Genomic DNA, 21,118 nt, shown 5'->3' with positions numbered 1-21,118 from the left:
TCTAGCTCAGATCCAACTTGAATAGCGCACACCACTAGACACGTGGATCAGTTAATGTCCTCCTGGGAAGACCATACATCTTTTTCTCCATCAAAAGATGCACCCAGCAAGTTAAGTAAAGCCTAGAAAAACATTTCATTCATTCATATACCACAAATATGTCAGAATGGCTTCTAAGAGGCTTACAACTTTACAGTAAGGATACTGATTCAGATACACATCTGCATACACACCAATAGTGCATCTGTTTTGGCGTGTGGGATGTTCCATTCATGGACCAAGGTGAAGTCATCAGTTCAGCATCCTAAGCCCTTAAGGCTGTGAATTTTGGCATGAAACCAGACAAGTGATGTCGGGGAGGGGGCGGGATTTCAGAATCAGAGAAGAAGAGGAAGATCTCCAGTGGTCAGCAGGGAAGGTTTAGGGGCCAACTTTAGCTACCTGCCCTTCCCCATGAATAGTAGAAACAGGATATACACAGGTTGCAAAATTTGGAGAGACAAAAATTGGTGCAGAAGATTCATTGCCCTGCTTTCAGTTTTTTTTAATCAAGAAAATACATTGAACCAGATCCTGCTCTTAGCAATACTGCCAGGTCAAAAAGCCAAATTAGCTGGTGCCACCAGGACACTGCAAACAGAGAGAGAGAGAGAAAGTTGGCTAAATCTGGTCCATATGCGTGAGGAATCCCAATCTGGGCTACAAGCTTTTATTCATTTGTTCAATGGCTGTATACTCTTGCCTTTTAGAAAAACCTTTCTTGCAACATACCTCACAACAACATGTAAACAAGATATAAAACAGCATAATTAAAAAGCAAACTCCCTGAAAAACACATAATCTACTGACAACACCAACCAGCAATTTATCACTGAAGCTGTGGTCAGTCCAGGAAAACCATAAAAATCACAAAACAGAGCAGCAGCAGCAGCATAACAGCAACCCGATTAAAACCCTTAAAAATTACAGGAAGCTTATCGAATCCTCATGCAAATATGTGGGTGTTTCATTGCCCTGGACTTGCTATTCTACCTGAAAAATGAACCAGGGTATTCAGTCAGCTAGCTCCGTGATTAATTTGGCCCCACCATAATGGACATACAATTCCCTGCCTTTGTGTTAGCTCCATCAGTCATTTCCTTAATGTTATTCGATGTCTTCTTTTTTGGTAACTAATTATATGGCAGGGGAGACATTAAAAAGGCCTCAAAACACGTAACAAACAACGTTACAGACAGTTTTCTTTCTTCTCTTAAATGCGCAGGATGCACATTTAAGCAGCTTGTCAACAAAGAGAACATCAGATCTCAACTACTATTTAAAAAAAAGTTTTTTCCTACTTTTTTGTTGAGTACTGGAAGTCTGTCCCTGGCTCAGATATTATAATAAATAGTAATGCACTTGCTTTTTAAAGGGGAAATGTAATTCTATCTCTCATGGTCAACACGAATGAAACTCAATAATGCCACAATTCACTCTACAATGATGGGGGGGGGGACTCTTTGGGATTAAGAGGAAGAATCTAACTTCCACACAGAATTTTTAGTACTGAAATGACCATAAGCATGTCATCAAACATCAGGAACAACTGTATATACTTGGGACTGACTCTCTATTGGGGGTATACTGTACTGTTTTTATCATAAGACTTTAAATAAAGAGAGACCCTCAGTTAAAGAAACCAGGTTTCAGTGATGGAAAATCTGAAGGAGAAAGGGGATATGCAATCTATTCTCTGTAGCGGATCATGTGAAAACCTACTGGTCTGGAAGATGCACCCTAATTGTGAAAAACCCATTTGAATTAGCCTATTGATTGCTCATTTGTTAGCCGGCCAGCATCAAATATGTTCTGAGACTGGCTGTGTCCCAGCAGGACTGATCTCACTCTGGATCATTCCAATAAAAAGAGGGAAAGGTTCCGTTGCAGTTGCTTTGCTTTCTATGGACATTAACTCTCTGCACCTCCAAAAGCAAACTTAAACCAAAGAAAGGAAAAGAAATACAGTACAGCTTTCAGCACCTTCAGGAACATAGTAAGCTGCTATTTGCACCAGGTGAAATTGTCCATCTAGGCGACCATTGACTGGCATGATCCAATTCTCCAAAGTCTTAGATGTTTTTTGCACCACCTGCCAGCTGATCTTTTTAGCTGGAGATGACGAGGTTTGAACCCGGGACCTTCTGCACACAAAGCCAATGTTCTGCCACTGAGCAGTGGTGCATCTCTAAGCACCTTTTCCTGGACAGCTTGGCTATCCAAGATCCTTTTTGCTAGTAAAAGATTCCATCAACGTTGTCTCCGAAAAATTTTACACATCGCTTGGAAAGACAGGCGAATTAATGCCAGTGTACTGGAAGAAGCAAAGATCATCAGTGTTGAAGCAATGATTCTTCAACATCAACTTTGCTGGACTGGTCATGTTGTGCAGATGCCTGATGATCATCTTCCAAAGCAACTACTCTATTCTGAACTTAAAAATGGAAAGCATAATGCTGGTGGTCAGAAGAAGAGGTTTAAAGACTCTCTCAAGGCAAATTTTAAAAAATGTAGTATAAACACCAACAACTGGGAAACACTGGCCTGTGAGCGCTCCAATTGGAGAACAGCCTTTACCAAAGGTGTCATGGGCTTTGAAGACACTCAAACTCAGGACAAAAGGGAGAAACATGCTAAGAGGAAGGCACGCTTGGCAAATCTACACCGTGATCAACTCCTGCCTGGAAACCTATGTCCTGATTGTGGAAGGATGTGTGGATCCAGAATTGGCCTCCACAGTCACTTACGGACTCATTGTTAAAACTGTGTTTATGGAAGACAAATTTACTCAGCTACAAGTGATCGCCAAAGAAAGAAAGAAGAAGAGATTGAACTTGAAACATTCTGCACAGAGGTATGTCCACTTACCACTTAGTACGGACCCTCCTCCTGAATATAAATGTGTGATTTTGCCATGCCTACCTTAGATGATTCTGGCTCCCCGTGCTGTCTCTTGGGTGTTCCTTTGGACTCAAGCAACTTGGAAGAACTCTCCTTCTTATGGGAGGATGTGTCCACTCTCTCGCCTTCAAGTTGCAGGTTAATTCCTTCCGTGTGGACGGAGAGATCGATACCATTTGGATTTAGACTGCAATGGATAGCTGGAAGAAGGAATTGCAATGAGTCTGGAGCGTAGGAAAGGACAACATGAAAGGTTTTCAACCACTCTAGCATCACATGAGGAAACGAAAGCCAGGGCATGCATCTTTTTAATCTATGAGATTGATTTATTTCATAAAATGTATACACTGCTCAACTGTAGAAGAACCCTCAAAAAGGTTCACAAAAAGATAAAATAATACAATCATCAAAATAAAAGTTTACAGCAATAATTTGAAACATACGGGAAGTTAAAACAATAGACTACAACAAATCAAAACTCATCACAGCTTTCTAAGCATGTGGGTAGGCTTGTCTTAAACAAGAAATGCTTTATAGCAGGCACCCAAAAAATGCAGTGAAAGCAACTACTTGATATTAATAGGCAGGAGTCCCAAAGTTTAGGAGCTGACACACAAAACAACTGAGTTCTTACAAATGTGGAGTAGGTATCATGTGTGGGCAATTCCACTGATCAAAGCGGACAAGTGGGCACATAAGGGGTAAACTGATCTCAAGTTGCTAAGGGCTTTGTATACTAATAGCGGGATGCGGGTGGCGCTGTGGGTTAAACCACAGAGCCTAGGACTTGTCGATCGGAAGGTCGGCGGTTTGAATCCCCACGACGGGGTGAGCTCCCGTTGCTCGGTCCCTGCTCCTGCCAACCTAGCAGTTCGAAAGCACGTCAAAGTACAAGTAGATAAATAGGTACTGCTCCGGCGGAAAGGTAAACGGTGTTTCCGTGCGCTGCTCTGGTTCGCCAGAAGTGGCTTAGTCATGCTGGCCACATGACCCGGAAGCTGTACGCCGGCTCCCTCAGCCAATAAAGCGAGATGAGCGCCGCAACCCCAGAGTTGGTCACGACTGGATCTAATGGTAAAGGGTAGCTTTACCTTTACCTTATACTAATAGCAATACAGGGGTACCTTGGTTCTCAAACGCCTTGGTACTCAAACAACTTGGAACCCAAACACTGCAAACCCAGAAGTAAGTGTTTTGGTTTGCGAACTTCTTTTGGAAGCTGAACATGCTCCGTTTTGAGTGCCACACTTCCATTTTGAGTGTTACACTGAGGTCTGCCTGTTTTTGCTATTTATTTTGCGTTTTTGTTTTTGCGGCTTCTTTGTTTTGTTTTTGTGACTGTATAGAACCCAGTTCAGCTACTAATTGATTGACTGATTGTGTGACTGCAGTCCATTGTTCATTGCTTTTATTTACTGGATCAATGGTCTTGTTAGATAGTAAAATTCACGTTAAATTGCTGTTTTAGAGGTTGTTTTTAAAATTCTGGAATGGATTAATCCATTTTGCATTACTTTCTATGGGAAAGCACACCTTCGTTTTGGAACACTTTGGTTTTGGAATGGGCTTCCGGAATGGGTTAAGTTTGAGAACCAAGGTGCAACTGTATCTTGAACTTGGCCCAAGAGCAGATCAGCAACCAGTGCATATCTCCGAGCACAGGAGTTGTATGCTGACAAGACTATGCAACTTGTTGCGAGAGAGAGCAAGGCGGTTCACACTTTACACTGAACACAAGCTGACTCTACACAAGTACTTGCATTTGTGTGAAAGACTGGACTCCTACTGAGTACAGTGGTACCTCGGGTTAAGAACTTAATTCGTTCCGGAGGTCCGTTCTTAACCTGAAACTGTTCTTAACCTGAGGTACCACTTTAGCTAATGGGGCCTCCCACTGCCGCCACGCGATTTCTGTTCTCATCCTGAGGTAAAGTTCTTAACCTGAGGTACTATTTCTGGGTTAGTGGAGTCTGTAACCTGAAGCGTCTGTAATCCAAGGTACCACTGTGGACCATGCAGTCTAATGTTACACATGAATGGCTGTACAGGTGTCCTGTTCAACTAGTTGTATTGAACAGATTGTACACTTGTTGAATATGACATGTGAGACCCCTAAAGCATTTGCTGTTGCTCTGCCTTAACCCTGTTTCTTCATCCTTTAGACATTTACAGGATTTACAGCATGTACTGCGAACGCATGTATTTCTTGACATAAGCCAATTAGATGTGGTGTCATTAGACGACGACGGATCCAGCAGGAGGATTTCTTCTGTACAATCTAAGTAATGTTATTCATAGTCTACAAATTGAAAAGTTATGATACATCTAACTTCTTTATTCAGGGTAACAAGGGGGAAGAAAAGCTTACATAGCAATGGCACTCTATAGCAGAATGGATTAACCAGGAAAGAGCTCTTTTAAAGCCTGCACAGAGTCAAATGAGCTGTACTCTCAGCCTGCACTTTCGTGGGATTATTCTATTAACCAAATTTATTTATCCAGTTCTGTACACTAAGCCTTTTTCAAATGACAGTTCTCGGTTTCTTAAACAATTACATGGTGGGGGGCGGGGCGGAGAACAGTTTCTGCACCGAGTTAAAATTGATTGGAATTCAAATCAGTCCACATTATCCAATGTGAGATGTATTCTAAAGACTCCTATAAATGACTAAAGGTTGAAAATCCTTGAGTGAAATCTTTGAAAAATATTTTTAAAAAGAACTCACCCACATTCCAGCCTGGCAAAAGAATTTGAGGAGGGGGTGGAGCAGGGGTGGAGGAAGGGGGGGGTGGAGGTGGGCTGCCCCAGGTGTCACCACTGAAGGGGGTGACAAAATGGCGGGCGGCACTCACCGTGGGGCTGCAGTGCGCCCGAGCGACGCGTCTCTCCTGGGATTGACGCGATGGCTTGGGCGCTGGCAGGCTCCAGGCTGCCCCAAACGGTCCATCCGCTGCCTCCCCCTCAGCTGCAGGGTGGCTGAGTGGGAGGAGTCAGGCAGACTCCTTGGAGGCCCCACGGGGCATCCTGCCCCAGCTCACCCCACCCCAGGCGCCCGATCAGCTTGCTCCGCCACTGAGGTGGAGGAGAGTCGGTGAAGGATCTGACCTTGCAAGAGAGAGGATGTATTATTATTATTATTAATAATAATAATAATAATAATAATAATTTATTATTTATACCCCGCCCATCTGGCTGGGTTTCCCCAGCCACTCTGGGCGGCTTCCAACAGAACACTAAAATACAATAACCTATTAAACATTAAAAGCTTCCCTAAACAGGGCCGCCTTCAGTTGTCTTTTAAAAGTAAAATACAGTGGTACTTCGGGTTAAGTACCGTATTTTTTGCTCTATAAGACTCACTTTTCCCCTCCTAAAAAGTAAGAGGAAATGTGTGTGCGTCTTATGGAGCGAATGCAGGCTGCGCAGCTATCCCAGAAGCCAGAACAGCAAGAGGGATTGCTGCTTTCACTGCGCAGCGATCCCTCTTGCTGTTCTGGCTTCCGAGATTCAGAATTTTTTTTTCTTGTTTTCCTCCTCCAAAAACTAGGTGCGTCTTGTGGTCTGGTGCGTCTTATAGAGCGAAAAATACGGTACTTAATTCGTTCTGGAGGTCTGTTCTTAACCTGAAACTGTTCTTAACCTGAGGTACCACTTTAGCTAATGCCACTGTGCTGCCGCCACACGATTTCTGTTCTCATCCTGAAGCAAAGTTCTTAACCTGAGGTACTATTTCTGGGTTAGCGGAGTCTGTAACCTGAAGCATATGTAACCCGAGGTACCACTGTAGTTGTTTATTTCCTTGAAATCTGACGGGAGGGCGTTCCATAGGGCGGGCGCCACTACCGATAAGGCCCTCTGCCTGGTTCCCTGTAACCTCACTTCTCGCAGTGAGGGAACCGCCAGAAGGCCCTCGGCGCTGGACCTCAGTGTCTGGGCTGGACGATGGGGGTGGAGATGCTCCTTCAGGTATACAAGACCAAAGCCGTTCAGGGCTTTAAAGGTCAGCACCAACACTTTGAATTGTGCTTGGAAACGTACTGGGTCGGTAGAGTCCCAAGGACTAAACAGAGAGACCTGGGGAGTGCAATTGCCCCCATGGGCCTGAGGTTTCCCCACCTGCTATGTGCACACTCACACAAAAAAAGAATAAAAGGATATCCCGTCAAGGAGTCCCTACATTGCAAAACAGAAGCACAGACAGGCACCAGAACGCAGGGGCAGCCTCCCTAGATTGTAGGGGGTATTTTGGAACATGCGCACTGCTGCTTCCTTCCTAACATCCCAAGCGCGTACAGTGGTACCTCAGGTTACAGACGCTTCAGGTTACATACGCTTCAGGTTACAGACTCCGCTAACCCAGAAATAGTACCTCAGGTTAAGAACTTTGCTTCAGGATGAGAACAGAAATCGTGTGGTGGCTGTGCGGCAGCAGCGGGAGGCCCCATTAGCTAAAGTGGTGCTTCAGGTTAAGAACAGTTTCAGGTTAAGAACGGACCTTCGGAACGAATTAAGTACTCAACCCGAGGTACCTCTGTATACTTGAATGTGCCTGGCTGTCATTACCCTCCTCCAAACGAAGCCCCCCAATACGTGGAATTGGATTAATATTCTTTTATAGCAGATAGCCAGCCTTAAGCCACATGCGGCCACCCCAGAGGAATCCCTGCCTGAGAGAAAAGCCTACGAAGGCATTCTCTGCAGGCCTCCAGGGTGCGTGCTGTGACCTCGGAGGACAACCAAAAATAGAGATTTCCAAACCAAGCTAATTGGTCAGTCAAGCAGGGGGCAGATGGATCTGCAACAGCCGCAGGTGACATTAAACTCCTGCATTTCCAAAAGTCACTAGCCAAGCAATTCGCAATTTCCCCAGAGGGACGAAGGTTATACAGTAATTTAAATCGAGCCGGGGTGTTTGTCACATCCCTAATAAAAGAAGAATTGATACAAATGATCCTTCCAGTTATATCCTAGATATATAATTGAAAGTCTGGGAGGGTTGGGGGGGACTATTCAGTGGAAAACTACTCAGGTTTTAAATCAATGTTAGCCAGATTTGGGGCCGCCTGATCCAAAGTGGAGCTGAAATACTTGCATTTAAGCGGATTAGTCCTATTGAAATCAATAGGGCTAAATCAACCCTAATCCAAATAATTCAATTTAAAACTATTGTAGAGCAAACTGTATGTGTGTCCAATATTTTTGAAGAATTCTTCCCCCGCTTTCTTCTGCTGGCACTGGAAAAATGAAGATGCAACAGACTCCATCTTCCCCCATAATCCCTCTGCCTACAAGCGTGCGGAGAATTCTTTGTCCCCTTTTCTTGCTTGTCCAACAGAGCCAAATAGCATGGAACCCCCTAGATCAGAAGATCAGCAACTGGAAGCCTAAGGGCCGAATCTGGTCTTACCCCACTTGCCAACTCAGAAGCAAGATGGCACATGAGGAAAGAGTGGTCACTGTAGCCATCCCATTTTCTGCCCAGTATACTTTGGGACACGGGTGGCACTGTGGGTTAAACCACAGAGCCTAGGACTTGCCGATCAGAAGGTCAGCGGTTCGATTCCCTGTGACAGGGTGAGCTCCTGTTGCTCGGTCCCTGCTCCTGCCAACCTAGCAGTTCAAAAGCACGTCAAAGTGCAAGTAGATAAATAGGTACCACTCTGGCGGGAAGGTAAACGGTGTTTCCGTGCGCTGCTCTGGTTCGCCAGAAGTGGCTTAGTCATGCTGGCCACATGACCCGGAAGCTGTACGCCGGCTCCCTCGGCCAATAAAGCGAGTTGAGCGCCGCAACCCCAGAGTTGACCATGACTGGACCTAATGGTCAGGGGTCCCTTTACCTTTACCTTTATACTTTGGGCCAAGGGAGACTCTACATCCTGACCCACTTCTTCAAAGTAGTCTGCCAGGTGACTAGGAGCAAGAAAAGCAGGTTGTGGCTTAGTGCATGACTTTTGCTGTAATGGTGATGTTTGGCTTATTTTTTTTAGTTGCTGCTTTGTTAATGGTGCTTTATAGATTGCTTTACTGATGACTTGTTAATTATTTTATGTGATTTATGCTGTACTTGCAATGCTATTTTATATTATTTATTATTTTATTATGTATTGTGGCTTAGGGCCCTCGTATTTACGGGACCGCCTCTCCTGGTATGCCCCGCAGAGGACCTTAAGGTCTATGAATAACCATATTTTAGAGGTCCTGGGCCCTAAGGAAGTCAGACGATCCTCCACCAGGGCCAGGGCCTTCTCAGTGACGGCTCCGACCTGGTGGAATGCTCTGTCCCATGAGACTAAGGCCCTTCAGGATTTAACCTCCTTCCGTCAGGCCTGTAAGACAGAGCTATTCCGCCTGGCCTTTAATTTGAATTCAGCCTGATCTTTTATTTCCCTTCTCTTCCCTCCCCCTCCCCTTTTATGAAGATCACCCGCTCTGAGACCCCACAGCTAATTCTCCCCTGGCCTCCTCGCTGGCCCAAGGAGGACTAATTCAGCCAGCTAGCCCTGGGGATTATCTAATGCTTATTAGATGGATTTCCCCTAAATTGATTTCTGAACTTTGAATTTTATTGTTATTCATGTTTTTATACTGTATTTTATGCTGCTTTTACAAGTAAGTGTTTTGAATTTGTTGTTAGCTGCCCTGAGCCCGGTTTTTGAACCGGGAAGGGTGGGGTATAAATAAAAAAAATATTTATTTATTTATGATTGTTTGTAAGCCAGTTTGGGTGGCACGGAAACACAAGCAATCGATGTCAAAGGACACCAGACATTCGCAGTCATAGAGTGGGTTTGGCCACCCCTCATTCTACATCCTGCGGGATACAGGAGAGTTTGGACTTAATCTGAATTACTGGAGGTAACGGCGAGAGGAGGTAGCTGGGTTTTAACATAAGAAGAGCTCTGTTGGATCAAGTCCATGCAGTCCAGCACCATGGTCTCACAGTGGCCAAACTACAGAAAGCCAACAAGCAGATCCTAAACGTGGCAGCACCTTCTCCAGCTGTGATTCCCAGCAAATGGTATTCAAGGACATACTGCCTCCAATAGGCAGGGAGAACAATGCCCACCGATTTCAGTGTGTCTACTCTGAGTAAAACTTGGCTGGATACAACCCAATGCGCTGGGTTAAATGACAGAATGTGGGAAGCTACTGAACCAGGCAACCATGATTGGTTTCCTTGTGTTTGTCCACACTGGTACTGTGCCCCACTTTTTTTGGTAGGGACGCGGGTGGCGCTGTGTTCTAAACCACTGAGCCTTTTGGGCTTGCTGATCAGAAGGTCGGTGGTTCGAATCTCCGCGACAGAGTGAGCTCCTGTTGCTCTGTCCCAGCTCCTGCCAACCTAGCAGTTCAAAAGCACACCAGTGCAAGTAGATAAATAGGTACCGCTCTGGCGGGAAGGTAAACGGCGTTTCCGTGCGCTCTGGTTTCCGTCACGGTGACCCGTTGCGCCAGAAGCGGTTTAGTCATGCTGGCCGCATGACCTGGAAAGATGTCTGTGGACAAACGCCAGCTCCCTCGGCCTGAAAGCGAGATGAGCGCCACAACCCCATAGTCACCTTTGACTGGACTTAACCGTCCAGGGGTCCTTTACCTTTCCCTTACTTTCCCTTACTCATAAAACCCTAAAACGGTGTACACAAGGTCCCACCCAAACGCTTACCAAACAGACAAGCATAGTTTCCACATGTTGCTGGATTTCCAACTCCCACCAGCCCCAGCCAGCATGGCCAATGGTCAAGGATGATAGGAACCGTCATTCAACAACATCAATAGGGCCACAGGTTCCCCAACTCTGAGCTAGGTGGTGGCCTCAGGTGCCTTCAGACTATGCACTGTACAGGTGTCCTATCTATTTGCCCCCCAATCACTTTGTCTTGCCTGTGCTGTGCTGTGCCTCTCGCCCTGACCTAGCCACTGTGATCCACACAACGGTCACCTCCAGGCTTGATTATTGTAACTTGCTCTACGTGGGGCTGCCCTTGAGACTGACCCAGAAACTCCAGCGGGTGCAGAATGCTGTGGCGAGACTCCTTACGGGGCCCTCACCGCGGGATCACATTCACCCGGTGCTATACCAGCTGCACTGGCTCCCGGTGGAGTACAGGATCAGGTTTAAGGTGCTGGTTTTAACTTTTAAAGCCCTATACGACCTAGGACCTTCGTACCTACAGGACTGCCACTCCTGGTATGTCCCACAGAGGACCTTACGGTTTTTAAATAAAAACATCTTGGAGATCCCGGGCCACCGGGAAGTTAGACTGGCCTCGACCAGAGCCAGGGCTTTATCAGCCATGGTCCCGATCTTGTGGAACGCTCTGTCACAAGAGACTAGGGCCCTGTGGGATTTGACATCTTTCTGCAGGGCCTGCAAAACGGAGCTGTTCTGCCAGGCCTTTGGCCAAGGCACAGTCTAACCCCCTTTTTTCCCCTGTAATCTTCATAGAACTCTAACCTGATGGCTGCCATTAATTTGATTCCGAATTGATTCTAGAATGTAGTTTAATTAATTGTCTGTGCGATTTTATGTACCCTGTACTATTTTTACCTGTTGTTAGCTGCTCTGAGCCTGGCGGGATACAAAATAATAATAATAATAATAATAATAATAATAATAATAATAATATTTGCAGTTCTATCACCTGCAAGCTCTGCCATTGCAATCAAGCTTCATTCCACTGAGACTGGTATCTCTAAGACCCTGAACTTCCTGCCTGCAATAATTCAGAACTGACAAGATGATAACAAGACTCCATGGAGTTACTTTCACTAGATACCCTTCAGATCATTTGATTATTTATTATTATTCCAAACTGCCCTATATCTAGTTTAGATCCACAGACAGGTATACAAATACTGTTTCACAGTTTCCTTGAGAACGTGCTTATCCAAATTTGTTTATCACCGCAAACCTTCCGCTATGCAGCAGAGAAAATATAATTGCAAACATTTTAACAAAGATTTTTTTTTAAAAAAGCTTTCTGCTATTGGTTCTGACCTATTTCTTTCACTTTGACTGGAAGGAAGGAAGCAGTTAAAGGAACACTGTTGAAACTCCAAGCTCTATAAATAGAGTTTTCTTGGCAGCTGTCTCAATGGGCTCATATTTAAAGACGACCTGTATACTTCTTCTTAACCGCCTCCCAAATTATCCTTCTTAGAATGTAAAATAAGAAACGCAAACACCTTACACCACACTAAGTCAAGACAATGTTGCTCCTATAACCATGAGAGATGACAGCCTTGACCTCTTACTGTGCTGGCAGCAATCAGTATATCATCCCTATACTGTTCAAGTACAGTACATATTGTCCAATCTACAGTTTCCCAACCTGTTAACACTTAGGGCACCGCGTTTTCCTGCTTCCTTAAAGTTAGAGGCACAGTTCACCTGACAAACACACTGTAAGTATCCTCCTTGCAGCTGCAAGATAGCCCAGCTAAAACTGCTCTCAGCATCCCGCTCGCCCCTTCATCCAGGAATGGTGATGCTCCTGGAAGGTCTCTCCTCCTCCCGGAGGGGAGGGGTTGTGAGCGGGAGCAGCTTGCCGCAGCTCCTGATTGCTTCTGCTGCCGCGGCCAAGCCTTTCAGCCAACCAATAGGGCCAGCTGGTAGGCGGGGCTAAATGCATTTAAACAGCCGCGGAAGCACTCAGTTCGCAGTCGGGTTCCTGCTTGCATCGGATCTCCCTCCCTCCCTTTTAGGTCAGCTTCCTTTGCATATTGACCTTGCTATGGACTTCAGTTGGTTGCCTTGGTTGTCCAAGAGGCTTGGTAGGACTTTTTAATCCATTTGGCAAATTGGCACCAGCCTCTTGGTTTTTCCGCCTACCTCATAGCAATTCGTCACAACTTTCTGGTATTGGCGGTTAGGCATTGGAATATGCGTGCTGTGTTGGAGGATTGGGTATGGGCCATCATCTACCCCTCCTCTTTTGGGTATTCTGTTAAAGGAATCCGGCGGTCATGGATCCTGTCCAATGCCCTGCTGGTGGCTAGGGCCATGGCACGACCCCCGGTGACGTCATGGGGAAGCTTCCAGTTGTATTTGCATCAACAAGCTCCTCCCATTGGTTGTTAACCCTGATATGACTCCCTGCTGAGCGGGGTGGAGTCATGTATTCGTGTTTCATCCAATGCCTAAGCCAATACTACTCACATGCTGTAACCAATAATAGTTGTGGCCTAATTTTGTGCATTAACCTAAAATAATGTGTCTTGGTGTCTTATTTATAATCCTATGCAGGTGGCGGGTCCTCAACTCCCAGTGCATATGAACTCTCCTATGAGCAGCACTGAAGAATCCTGGTGCATTGGCGAACCTGTGGTCCTACAGGTGCAGGGGGACTACAATTCCCATCAGCCATGGCCAACAAGGCCAACGGTTAGGCATTACAGGGCCTGGAATCCAAAAATTCCTCTATTAAGGCCACAGGTTCCCCATCCCCTGGTCTTCTGGGCTTAATGCAGGGAAGTGGTAGCAGAGGTGGATTTAGCCCAGCTTCTGGAAGGAGGTGGTAGGACTCTAGGATGCTGCCAGAGCCTCCCACCTCCTTCCCAAAGCCTTGCACCTCCCTTACCCAGCTTTGGGAAGGCACAGTGAGGGCTGGAGGTGGTGTCAAATGTTGGCTTTGCACAGGGTGCCATATTACCAAGGTCCACCCCTGTTGGTAGCAAGGGAAAATAGAAGTTTGGCTAGGAATACTTGGGGACCCCTGTGCATGGAATGTTCTTGCTCCCAAAGGCATAGAACATTCAATGGACCCAGCTTGGTGGCTTGATCTTAAGAGACACGCTTCCACCCTTCTCAGTTTGAGAAGTACTACATGCCTAGAAGTACTATATGCCTACATGTTCTTGAAGCTACCAGCATGAGTCTGACCAAACTGCAGGAGGCAGTGGAAGACAGGAGGGCCTGGCGTGCTCTGGTCCATGGGGTCACGAAGAGTCGGACACGACTAAACGACTAAACAACAACAACAAAACACATGCCTAGAAGGTACATTTTATCATATGTGGTGGGATTGTAAAAAGGCAAAAGCTTATTGGGAAATGATATATAATGAGTTGAAGAAAATGTTGAAAATAACTTTTGCAAAAAACAAACAAACCCAGAAGCCTTTCTACTAGGTATCTTAGGCCAAGATATACCGAAAGAGAAGAGGACTCTATTTATGTATGCAACTACAGCTGTGAGAATGTTGCTTGCACAAAATTGGAAGACTGGAGAAACACCAACCAAAGAACAATGGCAAGAGAAGTTGATGAACTATGCAGAACTGGCAAAAATGACAGACAATGAGAAAAAGACAACAGTGACTTTGAAAAAGAATGGGAACCATTTCTATTATATTTGCAGAAACAAAGAAAGTCTATAGACTTGATGGCAGGATTTAAATAAACACTCACATCATTAGTATTAGAAAATGTGTAGAAGATAGAGAAATAATATGGTGTACTTATTTTCATCTTTATGTTTTTAGGTTAGATGTTATTGTATAAATATGTTATTAGTACTTTTTCTTTTAGGAGGTAGCAAGGTGGGTGAAAGGAGAAACAAACCAGAAGCAGAAGTTGGGGGAAGCCTAGGAGGGGAGGGAGGAAGGAATGAATACCGTAGATTCCGGCGTATTACGCAACTGGGCATACTAGACGGGGGTCGTCTTATAAGCCCAGTCTTATACGCTGGGCAGCAGCAGTGGGTGGGCTCCGTGCCGGGAGAAAGCCATACCTGGCGTATAAGACGACCCCCAACTTTTTAACCTCTTTTCCGGGGTTAAAAAGTCGTCTTATACGGCGGAATCTACAGTAGTAAATGTTATGGATATGAGACGCATGTAATGAATGAAAAAGAAAACTGAATAAATTTTTTAAAAGAGAGCGAGAGAAGCACTATATGCCTCAGACGTTCTGCTTCCCAACTGCAAGGCCCTCTTTCAGTCTTCCCCACCCTAGTGCCCTCCAGATGTGTTAAGCTACAACTCCTTGGTTATTGGCTATGCTTCCTAGGGCTGATGGGATCTGGAGTTAAAAACAGCTGGAGGGCACCAGGCTTTGGAAGTTTGCCCAACCTGAATGCCAAGGGTGGTTCTTTTTCATGCAGCTTGAAATATTTCCTGTTGCTATTTGGAGCAGAGAGTTTAAGAAACCAGAATGCATAGTTCAAGAATACACACAACAAGGCGCAGCCCCTGGATTAAACTCGCTCTTCCTTGAGCAGAAAGAATGGGGAAGTAGCCAAAGAAAACAGAGAACAGAGAAGCTAAAATGCAAATATTTCTATGCCCACAATCACAAATTCACTGTCTTGTCCACAAAGGTGTGTTTGTGCCTGAATGGACTGCAGATTAATTGGTCGTTTAAATGTGTGAATCCAACCCCACTAGACAACAATTTCTTATCAGCTCAACCAACAATAATTTCCTAAAGAATTCAACAACAAAGCATCAAGTATTGGCCCAATTAGGACAATCAATAAACCAGCCAAGATATTTACAAGCATTTGGGCATGCACACAGCCTGTTAGTCCTCCTGTCACACAAGCTGAAAACAAACCAATATGTCTTTCATTAGCCATTGTTTCCCACTCTAGCCAAACTAGAAAAAAATGCTGCCACTGACACCAACCTCAGAGCAAGTCGTGATATTAAGCCAGCTTCAAGCCATGGGTCACCATCCTGGCTTGTTCTTAAGATGGAAACAATCTTTTTCCCACCTTGAAATGGTTATTGCCATATGTCTGAATTTTCTCACTGCGGTCGGCAGTAGTGTCCGGGTGGAAATCAGGAAAATGTCCAGGAAAATCTGGATGTATGGCAGCCTATATTGGCAGTGCCATTTTTTGGCCGTTTCCCCATAAAAATAGCTGAACATTTTCACTGTTTGAAATATGCTAAGCCTAGATTAAGGCTTCCTTTTCACTCATGGGAAGAGAGATGCCAAACTGCTAAGAGCACGGACAATCCAAGGCACATTCATCTCCATTTAAAAAGAATATACTTATTTGTCCCATTGAACTAAATTGGGCTTAGTTTTAAACAGGCATGCAGGAGATACACATACATGTGGATTAGCCCCATGCTTCAATTGAAAATGTAATTTACTGCCATGTACAAGTTAAGATTTTTCTTTTCACAAGGCCTTTTGGTTGACTTAAGTTTATTTCTCTTGTTTTAGTTTACTCCTTTTTAAAGCTGTGTGATTTGCTGGTTGTTTTCTTTTTTAAAAAAGTACTGTTCTTAACTTGGAATTGAGTTCTATCTCGACGGTCTCATGTGTAACTGAGAGGTAAGATAAAAAATTTGAACAAATAAATCCCAGTCTACAGAAATTAGAGCCGGCAAACTCGGCCCTCCAGATGTTTTGGGACTACAATTCCCATCATCCCTGACCACTGGTCCTGTTAGCTAGGGATCATGGGAGTTCTTGTCCCAAAACATCTGGAGGGCCGAGTTTGCCTATGCCTGAATTGGAGTATTTATTGTCTCATTGGAATGAGTCCAGGACAGTGTAATCCTGTTTATGTCATCCCATTTATGTTTACTCAGAGTAAATCCCACTGCATTCAGTAAGGCTTACTCCCAGGTAAGTACGCAGCCCTAACTAGGTTTGAAATAAAAACTGCACTTTCTTTTAATTCCCTATGACAATTCCCACAGCAGAAGAGATAAGCCACTCCTTTGAAGTTAAAAGCGCCCGGTCTCTTCAGCAGTGGAAATATGCCTATCCCATCAGATATGTCCCTTCTTTGGAACCATACCAATGGGACTACCAAAGTGGTGGAACAAGCTCACTGGAGGTGTATCCAATTTGGTTTTACAGAGAGAGAAAAGACATAAAGCCTACCATTTTAGACTGGCTTTTAAAAAGCATTTATTTTCCAGAAACAACTTAGAACTAGTTCACTTTTTTTTACACATTCATATGTTTTCATACTATCTTTTGCAGAGTATTGTTCTTGTCTTTTTTCTTTTTCTTTTTTTGCCCACCTTCAATTTTTATTCTATCGCTTATGTTCACAGGCTGGGATTCTACAGTTTAGCATGTCCAAAGGGCCTTTAGGCTTGTATTTTTCAAACAGTGCCCCTTGTTGCTTTTGAAACCGAGGAGACTTTGAAAATAAGATTGCCAAGATTTACAAAACCTCACGGGTATGGGTAAACCATTAGGGGTACCTGAAGTATTTGTTTGAGTCTCAGTGACAACATTTTTAAAATGTTTTAAACTGATTATATCATTTTGCACTTTTATATTGTTTTATATTGTTTGTATTGTGTGTATAAATAAATTTTTAAAAATTTAAATGTGATAAAAAAATTTAAAGAGTTTGCCACTATTGGCATAAGAAAGATAGGCTCCTCATTTTCTGTTCCTTCCAGAGAAGAGAGCTATGCTAAAAGTTGAGTCTCCAAAATTTCATTTAATATTTCAGGATTAGTGGCAGGGGGAGAGATAAAGAGAACTGACAGAAACAGAGAGAAAAAAGAACGAAGGTGATTTCTACAGAAAATGAAGGTGGCAGAAAAGGGAAGAATTAAAATAACCTGATAACTATTCTAAAATTAATATTAATGATTATTGTTGTTTTGTTTCAGTCCATATATTACCAGTGTATTGGTTGTTCGTTCATTTCTGGGCCAATTCAGAAAGGAATTGTGTTTAAAGCCTTAAACAGCTTAGGCCCACAATTATCAGGGAGATCTGCTTGAGGGCTAAAATTCAGCAGAGGGGATCCTCTTTTGTTGTTCCTTCACCCTCAGAAGCTCAGGGATGATGGTGGTGACCCAACAGAGGGCATTATCTGGGGCATCCCCTAAGCTATGGGATCCCTCCCCACAAAGGCACCTTCAGTTTACAGCATGGGTAGGCAAACTAAGGCCCAGGAGCCAGATCCGGCCCAATCGCCTTATAAATTCAGCCCGTGGATGGTCCAGGAATCAGTGTGTTTTTACAGCGTGTTTTTAAATGTGTCCTTTTATTTAAAATGCATCTCTGGGTTATTTGTGGGGCATAGGAATTCATTCTCCACACAAAAAAATATAGTCCGGCCCCCCACAAGGTCTGAGGGACAGTGGACCGGCCCCCTGCTGAGAAAGTTTGCTGACCCCGGTTTACAGCTTTGGTTATACTCTGAAGATACAACTCTTCACCCTTGCATTTGACGCTTGAGATATACCGTGAGATACGATCAATCGTTTTATTTGTATGTTGCCTTTCCAAAGTTAAAACTATGCTCAAAGTGGCCTACAATGTATATAAAAAACCCCATAACATAAAAGCAGTTGTAAATAATAAAGAAAACTTCAAAAATTACACAACCAAATTGAACAACTTCCACACGAATCCAAAATAAAGATACAAAAAATGAGTATCAACAGCAACTGTACCCCCCTCCAACAAACCCCCCCCAACAACGCCCCAACCCGAGGTGCATAAATAAGCTGTTAGCATGCATGTTTGCATGCATATTTGAAAGCACCTCAAAATGTGCATTCCATGCAAAACAACATGGTGCTGAATAGACGGGGTCCTTATTCAGAGGTGCATTTACGTCCATAGTTTGCCATCCTAAGTAATGCATGCATACAAGATGCAGATCTCCTACACAGGATCAGGGCAACTGAATGCAGATGTTGCTGAACATCCCAGAACTCCCACCAGCCCCAGTAAGGATGGCCAGCGGACAGGCATAATGGGGAGATGCAGGTCCACAACATCTGGCAGAGTCAGTGTTTCCCCACGACGGAAAACTGCTTTGAGCAACTTTTCAGAAAATATCATATATATCATATACTTAAGATACCTTGTGTGAACTGTTCCTGTATTTTAGATTGTTGTGACCTGCCCTGCAACCTCATGGTGAAGGCAGGTATTAGATATATTATTATTATTATTATTATTATTATTATTATTAAGTAGGCCCCAATTCACACAGGGCACCTACAAGGCCCACTGGCAGTAATGCAGAATTCACCCAACACCCTAGAGTAATATTTCTGTGAAGTATAAGTAATGGCGGGCAAGTTGTCTTCCTGTCTGCTTGCTCACCATCATAGGGTTTTTTCACAGAACAGGGGTGCCAACATGAATATAATGGGGGGGGGGCAGGTAAGCCCCATCCCACATAATCAATCACAATATGTGGCACTTGCACACAACATTTGAATGGCAATGCCCATCAACTTTTGGGCGGGCAGCCCCCTCAAATGTTTTACTGGGGGAGCCAAAGGGACCTTGGCCCCTAGGAGTTGGTTCCCATGTCACCAAACAACCACCAATAATTTTTGAGACTCCCCATGGCCCTCGTTTGAAAAACCATGGCTCGAACCTACTTCACAGGTTTCAAACCCTCTTCCTGAAAACTCCCTTCCGTGTTTGACATTACAGAAAGGAGTTGTCTAACTTCCAAGGCCCTGTAAACAAATTGCTGTTTAGGTGCAGCTCATCTGATGCAGCTGTGCGGAAATCCTGGAGACCGGGCCTTTTCTGATCCCTAAAACCAAACAGGCCCTCTGCGCATGTTCAACGGCGCTATTTAACTGCCGCATATCCCCAAATCAGCCGCAAAACCTGAACCTTAGCGTCTTTTTAATGCTCAAGAGCTTACACAGAGCCCAACTTTGTGAAGCTGGGTAATGGGAATATGATTTGTAAGAGTACTTGAAGATGTTGAAAAGCGCCACACTTGTCATGTATTTTTTTTTTTTCTTTTAAGTGGCATCTAAGAACATCAGAAAACCATTGGTGTGAGGGCAGAGGGGCAGCTACAGAGATACAGGGCTTCAACTAATGCAATTAATTTATTATTATATTATTATTATTATGGGGGGAGCATGCAGCAGGACAGAGGGGGTTTTCTATCAGAAACTACCTTTTTTACAGCAAGGCTGCTGTTTCTGACAGAACCCCCCCTATCCTGTGCTGCATGCTCCCCCATAATAATAATAATAATAATAATAATAGCTTTCAGAAAGGGGGCGGGCAAGGATGGGGGAAGGGAAGCAGCGGTGCGTCTCCGACCAGGTGGGATGCTTCCACTGGCAACCCTTCCTGGCATGCATGAGAAGGGGCAGCGGGGAGTTGACCCTTTTTTCGGGCACATGATGACCCACCCCCTTCCGCTTCCAAAAAGCGCCCATTCCTGTGCCCAGCCCATCGCGAGCATTTTGCAAAGGTGGGCTCCTTCCCCCGCCCCTCTCCACCTGAAGGATGCCTTCCCACCCCCATCCCCACCCCCGCTTCCTAGCCCAGCTCCTGGGGCTTCGCCTTCTCCAGGTGAGCGCCAAGGAAAAGAAATGGAGGTGGGTGCAAGGAAGGCGGTGCATCAGGAAGCAGGAGCGGCCGCCCCTGGCTTTGCAAAAGGGAAAGGCAGGAGGATTGCAGCCCTTACCTTCCACAGCCATTCTCTCAGAGCTTGCTTAGGGCATGCATAGTTCGCCTGCCAAGGGATGCTGCTTCTGCTTCTCCTCCTCCTCCCCTCTTCCCCACCCCTTCTTCCTCCCTTTCTCTTTTCTTCCCCCTCCACTGTTTTCTCTTTTTTCCTCGTCTGCAACCAAAAGAACAACCTGCAGCAAGAAAGGGTTAGCCCCGTTCCCGGTGCAGGCTGGGAAATGTAGTCTTTTGCCCGCAGGTCGGGCGAGGCCACTAGACCCTCCATCTGCTCGCTGCAAAGGCGGCTTTGCTGCGCATGCAATGCCCAGGGCGCGCGAAGCGAAGAGGGAGCGCCGGGTTTGGAAGGGCCCCGCGACTGCAGCCTATGCCTCCGGGGCTCTGAAAGCTTTTGGGGGGCAGAAAACTACAAATCCCGGCACGCCGCGCTGCGAGGTTTTTCAGGGCGACCTGGCGTGGGGCTGTTTGATTGAGGACTTCCTCGTCAAATTGGAGGAGGAGACAGGTAGAGGAGGCAAAGCGTGTCGGGCGCAGGAGGGGAAAGGCGGCTAACTAGGGCAAGAAATCTTGCCAGGCTGGAGGAGCATCTGTCGCTTCTGTGTGGCTTCACTGCAGCTGCTAGAATGCAAAACGATTCCAAAAAACCCCCCAAAAAACCCAACCCAAAAAAACCCAACACAGACGCAGGACTCTGTTTCAGCAAATATCATTGGGAGAGGGAATTGTTATTGTTAACAACAATGTCTCCTGGTGTATGGAGACAGACAGACAGGAGGAGGAAGGAGCGCA

General features: G+C 45.0%; 1 protein-coding gene across 5 annotated transcripts in view; it reads right to left on the bottom strand.

Annotated features, from left to right (window-relative positions):
* The window catches only part of SAMD12 (sterile alpha motif domain containing 12), a 210,476-nt gene extending 189,986 nt beyond the window's left edge, over positions 1-20,490 (bottom strand). For 2 of the 5 annotated variants that reach the window (XR_013988293.1, XM_081012906.1), the window contains exons 1-2: positions 20,331-20,485; positions 2,962-3,140 (exon numbers count right to left, since the gene is read on the bottom strand). Coding sequence is in view for 4 of the 5 variants with exons in the window: in XM_081012906.1 (XP_080869032.1) it covers positions 2,962-3,140; positions 20,331-20,343 (192 nt within the window). In the remaining variant the exon portion in view is untranslated. Of the gene's footprint in view, positions 1-2,961; positions 3,141-20,330 lie in introns of all 5 variants that reach the window. The other 3 variants (XM_081012909.1, XM_081012908.1, XM_081012907.1) reach the window with 3 other exon arrangements.
* Positions 20,491-21,118: the final 628 nt, after the last annotated feature.

This window comes from Podarcis pityusensis (genome assembly GCF_964106645.2).
Source record: "Podarcis pityusensis genome assembly, chromosome: 7".
NCBI lineage: Eukaryota > Metazoa > Chordata > Lepidosauria > Squamata > Lacertidae > Podarcis > Podarcis pityusensis.
Note: the sequence above shows the minus strand (reverse complement) of the source record. Positions and strands in the feature narration are given on the sequence as shown.